This window comes from Vicia villosa, linkage group LG2 (assembly GCF_029867415.1).
Source record: "Vicia villosa cultivar HV-30 ecotype Madison, WI linkage group LG2, Vvil1.0, whole genome shotgun sequence".
Lineage (NCBI taxonomy): Eukaryota > Viridiplantae > Streptophyta > Magnoliopsida > Fabales > Fabaceae > Vicia > Vicia villosa.
In genome coordinates this window covers 215,780,183-215,787,567 of record NC_081181.1, presented here as the reverse complement: position 1 = coordinate 215,787,567, position 7,385 = coordinate 215,780,183, and the positions used below count along the sequence as shown (strand labels likewise).

The 7,385-nt window shown below is 32.0% G+C and overlaps 1 protein-coding gene across 1 annotated transcript; it reads left to right on the top strand.

Moving 5' to 3' along the window:
• Positions 1–6,407: 6,407 nt before the first annotated feature.
• Positions 6,408–7,119, top strand: LOC131651308 (uncharacterized). Its single transcript, XM_058920974.1, has 3 exons — positions 6,408–6,425; positions 6,535–6,540; positions 6,592–7,119. Exons 1-3 carry the CDS (start codon positions 6,408–6,410, stop codon positions 7,117–7,119), a joined length of 552 nt encoding a protein of 183 aa, XP_058776957.1.
• Positions 7,120–7,385: the final 266 nt, after the last annotated feature.

Sequence of the window (7,385 nt, the reverse complement as noted above, 5' to 3'; positions counted from 1 at the left end):
GTAGAATAATGAGGATAAATGTAGGGGTACAAAGTAAAATTTCCTCATATTTAATATTTTAACAACCAAACAATAAAATAATAATAAAAATGTAAAATAATGAGGATAAATGTAGGGGTACAAAGTAAAATTTCCTTCCTCATATTTAATATTTTAACAACCAAATAATAAAATAATAATAAAAATGTAGACTAATGATAATAAATGTAGGGGTACAAACTAAAATTTCCTCATATTTAACATTTTAACAACCAAACAATAAAATAATAATAAAAATGTAGAGTAATGAGGATAAATGTAGGGGTACAAAGTAAAATTTCCTCATATTTAACATTTTAACAACCAAACAGTAAAAATTATCCGATAGATTTAAAATAAAAAAAATAAAAAAATGTCACCTAAGTCAACCACGTCATTAAAAATAATAATAATAAATTAAAAAAAAGTTGTCACGTCAATAATTCTCTGATGATTGGATTTCTTGAGGGGTAAAATAGGGGAATCTTCATATGTTTGGGGGCGAATTCAAACTTTTCTTTTTACAAGATTTTTTTCAAACCTCGCTCATATGATAGGGGACAAAATAGCTATTATCCTTATAAAAAGTGACCTAAAAAATCTAACAATGAATTATCTTAATACTCCGTCCAAATAAAATAATTTAAAAAACAATAAATTTTAATTGAATAATTTAAATTATTTTGAATTTTAAATTCAATTAAAATTTTCAATTACCTCGTCCAAACACACTCTATTTTTTCGTTAATAAATAAAAAGGAACACCATCATATCTCAACAACTTAAATATAGAGATAAGTTAAATATAGAGATAACAAGTTAAAAACTTAAAATTCTTTACCTACATAAATATTAGAATGATTTGGATTACTCAAACTTTCTGTTATAGCGGCAACTGAAAATGATTATAGAGTTTTGCAAACTAGCCTTTTCTTTTTTAGGTGTCCCTTGGTGCTGGTAGGCCAGTTGCCACATAGTTGAGAAACTTAATCCCTTGAGAAACCAAACCCCTTCAGTTATAATCAAGACTTTGCAGTTTAACCCAATGAAAGCAAATTAACACACATCTAAATTGAGTTAATTAGTGTATGAAGCCAAAAAAAAAAAGTTTGGTAGATTCTCAATCCAACTTCTATATCTCTAAATATGTTAAAATACCTTTCTGAAAGCTTGTTTTAGACAATGAGATATATTATTTGAATACCAAAATTTAGAACCATATATCAACAATATATTAATGTTTCTATACCTCTCCTACTTTTTTATTTCATATATTAATAAGAATTTTAAAAATACACTAATATATCATAAATTAAAATTACAAAATAACACATTTTTAAACATATTTTTGAGTGTAAAAATATCATTTCTCCTAGCTCAAAACAAAACAAAAATTATATTAAACTTTAGTTATCCTACACACATTAATGATTGAAGTTGTTGTCTCGATATGTATTTGTCATATTTTTCATATTTCAGTTCATATTTACGATAATATTATCAAATCAAAGAGAGAAAATATATTTTGAGATTGGCAAAAATTAGAACGTAAAAAAAAAAAAGAAGAAATTGACGAAGGATGCCAGAGCCAGGTTCTAGCAGACCAACAATGATCCTCGGGCAGTGGGTTTGGTTTGGGCGGTTCACATGTATTGAGATTGCCAAAAATTAGAACGTCCGTTAACAGAGTTGATGTGGCATTGCCAGCGTGGAAAGACGCTGACATGGATGCCATGTGGCATTTGATCCCCATTTTAATTTTTTTATATATTTTATTTATAGTGACAGACATTTTGTCGCAAAATTCGCCGCTAACATGAACATCATATAGAAGCCCAGAATTTGTAGCTAATTCACAACTAATTTGTAGCTATTTATTTTTTACTTGAGATGAATTAAATATGATTTTTTTTACGAGTCAATTTTCTATAAAACGGAAACAAGGAAAACATTATCATATGATTGAGTTTTAAGCTATTATTTTGCAAGGAGTTATATCATAACATATATAAAATATCTGCAAACTTTCATTTCATTTCGAATAAGTCTCGATTTATTTTGATTTTTTTGATCAAAACACATATATGTGTTTCGATCGAAAATTCAAAATAGATCAAGACCTATGTTAAATATCGTGAAACTTTGCAGATAATTTTTATGTGTTATCATCTAATTCATTGCAAAATATTAGCTAAAAAAAACCATATTCTAATATTGCGTTGTTTCAATTTCGTGGAATACTGGTGCTTAAAAAATTCTTATTTAATTAACCTCATGCAAAAAAATATCAATTTTTGTGGGAGAGATCCTTATAATTTGATACACTAATGTGAAAAAAAAATTAAACCATGTCAGAAATTTTACAATCAATAGGATTAAATTTCTCATTTCGTCACTTGGAAAAAAAATACATTTATATGTGTTTCGATCAAAAAATTAAAATAAATCGGGAGTTATTCGAAATACCATGAAAATTTACATATATTTTATATATGTTATGATATAACTCATTGAAAAATAATAGCCTAAAAATAAATCATATGCTAACGTTTTCCTTGTTTCCGTTTTAAAGAAAATCGACTAGTAAAAAAAATTCATATTTAATTCATCTCAAGTAAAAAAAAAAATTGTGAGAGATATCCTTAAAATGTGATAAACTTTATTAGAAAAAAAATCATGAAAAAAATAAATTCTAGGTCATAAAAATGATGTCTTTGAATTGACTACAAATTAGTTATGGATTAGCTACAAATTATGGGTTTTTATATGATGTTCAAGTTAGCGAAGGATTTTGCGACATAATGTTTGTCGCTATAAATAAAATTTATATAAAAAATATAAAATGGGGACCAAATGTCACGTGGCATCCATGTCAGCATCTTTGCCACGTTGGCAGTGCCACGTGACAGTGTTCCGTCAGCTCTGTTAACGAACATTAGCAGGAGAGACCAAAACTGTGGATGAAAAATTTTAGAGGGACTATCTTTGAAGGAAATATTTAGAGGGATTAAAAACGAAATCTGAAATATTTAGAGGGACCATAAAGTTTATTAACCTTAATAATAATGTTAATTTCGTTGATAGTAAAGATGTGTGGGATGTATATAGATATATATCATATCTATCCAATTATAAGGAACAATACTATTAGATAGCACATAAATTGTCCATCTAAAATATTTGAAGCATTAAATAATAACATTAAATTAAACAAAAATGATCAAATCAGAAAAAATAAAGAGAACAAAATCCAAATATAACTACAAAAAACCAACAATATAACCCATCACATAGAAGAAGGCATATACTAGATCTCAACCTGTTTGAATTACCATAAACATAAACATAAACATAAACATAGTCTTTCAAAAGAAGTACCAAGAACATTCCACCACAAGAGGTGGGCCAAAATATCAAACCACTAAATGATTCTTCAACCAAATGAGAAAAGTACAATAAATAGTATTTAGTGATGGAGTTCTGTCACTAATGCAATGATTTTTTGTCACAAATAAATTTAGTGACGGATTTTGTGACATCCATAAATTTGTATTAACTTTCAATGTCACAAAATTTTAGTGAGAGAATTTTCATTCCATCACAAATAGTAATGGAATAAAGCCTCCACTAATTTTATTAAAGTCTAGTAGAAAATACCTCTGAAACATTGAGAGATGTGTCTTGACAGGTGTATGCATTAGTTTTTTTGAAAGGGAGGAAACCTTACAAAGAGAAAATAAATACAGGTGACACAAAGAGTGTCAAGAAATAAAAAGCAAATAACAGAAAGCTAAAAAATCATGGAGAGATAAACCCCATAGAAGGAAGCAAGGAACGCCTAGCTAACAACAAGAAGTACCAAAATGGAAGAAAAAAACAAGGCTCGCAAGCACTAAATAAATGACCAACATAAAACAGACTAGAGCTCTAATTGCCAGAGTCACCATCAACAGAACATAAGAACTACTAGCAACACTGAAACCACTAGCACCAAAGGAGAAAGCCACATCAGTTGAACTGTTATTGGCTAAGGGACAAGACAAAACTCTAAATCCATTCAGCAAAGGTGGGGGGTTTTAAAGTCGAGCTATTGAAAAACCAAGTCCAAGCCAAAAAATGATCTTATCCTCCACCTATTTCATGATGGTTAATGAACCATAAAATATTTTATCTTTCTACACTAACCAGATAGTCCACACCATTACATGTCAAATTATGGAAAAATCTCCCCTAGACTTAGACCTCACACCTAAAGAGATAAAAAAACTAAAATAAGTCATCCATCTTTCTTGGAATAGCCATCTGAACCCCTAAACACCTCATACCAATCACTAGAAGTTATGCTACAAGTAACAAATAAGTGATAATCTAATTCAAGGCAATGCCCACAAAAAGTACAAGAAATCCCCCTATAACAGTAATGTCATTATGTTTAAAAATATTTTATTTAGGCAGAAATCTATCATGCAGGAGTTGCCAAGAAAAAACCACAACCTTAGAGGGAGTCTAACTATCTCAAATAAAAGGAAGAATTGGATTACCTCTATATATATGGACCTCTGAAAAAGGTCAGAGTCCAACTTGGATTTGATAAGCAGACACGACAGAGAACACACCATCTCTAAAGTATCTCCACAACCATCTATCTCTCTCCACATTGAACTATAGCTCTTGTAGGAACATGATGAATTCTGAGACCGAAATTTCCTCATGGACGAAGAAATGTCTCCTCCAGCCTAAATCCCAAGAGATCTCCCTATCTTCCTGTCTCCAAATATCACTCACAATATATAACGCCCCGCTTTTATTTAATTAATTTTCATAATTGATTTGTATGATTGGATGTGTTTGTTGTTGGTTTGTTGTGTTCGGAGTGCCCTAGTGTGTAGGGTGATAGCCTTGGAATCATGAAATTTAAGGTGTTTGGGGTGTTTGAGCAATAAAGTAGAGGCTGAGGATGGTAGGAGTAGAACTAGTATTAATAAATAATTAGAATTATTTTAATTATTTATATAGTATTATAGGGAATATTATTTAAGTAAATAATTAGTTGGAATAATGATTATTTTATTTAATTAAATTAATATTTAGTGGGATAAAATTTATCTTCATTATTTGGGATAAATTATAGTAATATTATAATAAGGAAAAGAGGGGGAATAGGGAGAGAAAAATTGTCAGTACGTGAAAAAGAGGAAAAAGGAGAAAGCAGAGTTGAGGCATAAAAGAAAGAGAAACTTCATTAGAGAAGCTTCGAAACTCAACAATTCAGGTAAGGGTGAGAATCTCTCTCATGTATGGGTTGTATGATAACATGTAGGTGTGGGTTTTAGTCACTATAGGATTGTATTTCTCTTTTCGATGTTCCGAGCAATAAATGCTATTATGTTGTAGTGTAATGAATATGTGAATGGTGTATGGTTATATGATGTGTTGTTACAATACTAACGTTGAATGCTTGTAACACATGAATATATGACCAGTGACTGTTTTGGTGTGGTACATTGGTTAAGATGAATGTCATTGTACGTATTGTTGTTGCATGTCATCCATAAATCATGCAGCATGGTGTTTGGACGATGGTCCGCTTTTGGTGAGCCTCAATCCTATGGTGGGATTGGGTGCGAGTAGCTGGTTCTAGGTGAGAATTGGTGAAGCGTTACCTATGGTAATGGTGACGATTTTTGGTGTGCTTTGATCCTGTGGTGGAGACCAGGAGCAAAACAACCTGGGAGTTCAGTTTTGGTACCATATGCATAGAGTTTGGTCTCATTGCATTATATTGTGTGTGTGTGTGTGTGTATATATTGTGTTATGTTGTTTGGAGTGTGTAGAGAGAAAATTGTTGGTTGGATAATCATATATGTAATATTGGTATGCTTACATATTATTATGCAATTCCATTATATGATTGTGATTTCTCACCCCTTTTGTTTGAATGTTGCCTCCACATGGGTAACGTGCATATACTCAGGAGTATAGGCGTGGAAGTTAGAGGAAGAGGTTACTCTTCCTTATGCGTGTGTTGAGCCGGTGTCTACTATGATATGTAACACTGAGGGAGAACACTTATTTTGTTTATGTTGGGAGGAAACTATATGTATACCTTTGTTGGATAGTTTTTATGTTTGATAATTATGTATGATCATGGTGGTTATAACTCATGTTTGATAAGTAAAACTATTTGTTGTTGATGTTTTCTGCTGCTAATAAAATATTGAAGTTCAGACTTGAATGTGTTTGGAATTATGTTTTAATTTTTATACATGTGTGTTACATATCCTGTTGTATGAGCTACTCGAAGATGAATGTAGCATCCTCATTATTTAGAGGTTCTAAATTACTTTGAATTTTATTTATAAATTACGCTATGGAATATAGGGTGTTACATGGTGGTACTAGAGCAGGTTGGTATATCCGTCCAAGTTGTTGAGTCTATGGAGTGTGACCGTTGAATATTGTCGGGGTCGAGGTAGTTTCTGCTAACCATTATTTGTTGTTATTATCGTGAAACAGGAAATGGTTAGAAGAAATATTGTTGTGATTGCTGCTGCTTTGTAGGTTGTCGCTTAGGCTGTGCAGAATCAGCCTAATGCTTGTGAGAACGATGAGTTCCATAATCTGGGAAATTTTCAAAGGAACAACCCGCCTACTTTTAAGGGTATGTATGATCCTGATGGATCGCAGACTTGGCTCAAAGAGATTGAGAGGATCTTCTGTGAGATAGACTATTCTGAAACTCGTAAGGTACGGTTTGGCACGCATATGCTGGCTGAGGAGGCTGATATTTGGTGGATCAATGTCCGTCAAGTGCTAGAAACTTCAGGAAAAATGATTACTTGGGTTGTGTTTTGTAGAGAATTTATGAGGAAATACTTTTTGGAATATGTTCGCGAGAAGAAGGCGATTGAATATCTAGAGCTGAAACAAGGGAGTTCATCTGTTACTGAGTATGTTGTCAAGTTCATGGAATTGGTGAAGTTCTATCCTCATTACAGTAAGGCAACTGCTGATTTCCCAAAGTGTATCAAGTTTAAGAATGGTTTGCGTTTGGAGATCAAGCAAGCTATTGGTTATCAACAGACCCGCAAGTTTCCATAGTTGGTGAATAGCTGTAGAATCTTCGAGGAAGATAGTATGGCTAAGTCAGCTCACTATAAGAGTATGAGCGAGAAGAGAGGGAAACAACATCTGAACCATGAGAAGCCTCATAGTGCTCTAATTGAAAAAGGTAAACAGAGGGTTGTTGATGCTAAGAGGCCAAGTGGGGGAGGTGCTCTTGCTCCTCTTAAATGTTTTAGGTGTGGTGAGTCGGGTCATCGTGCCAATGATTGTAAGAGTGATACGAAGAAGTATTTTCGACGTGG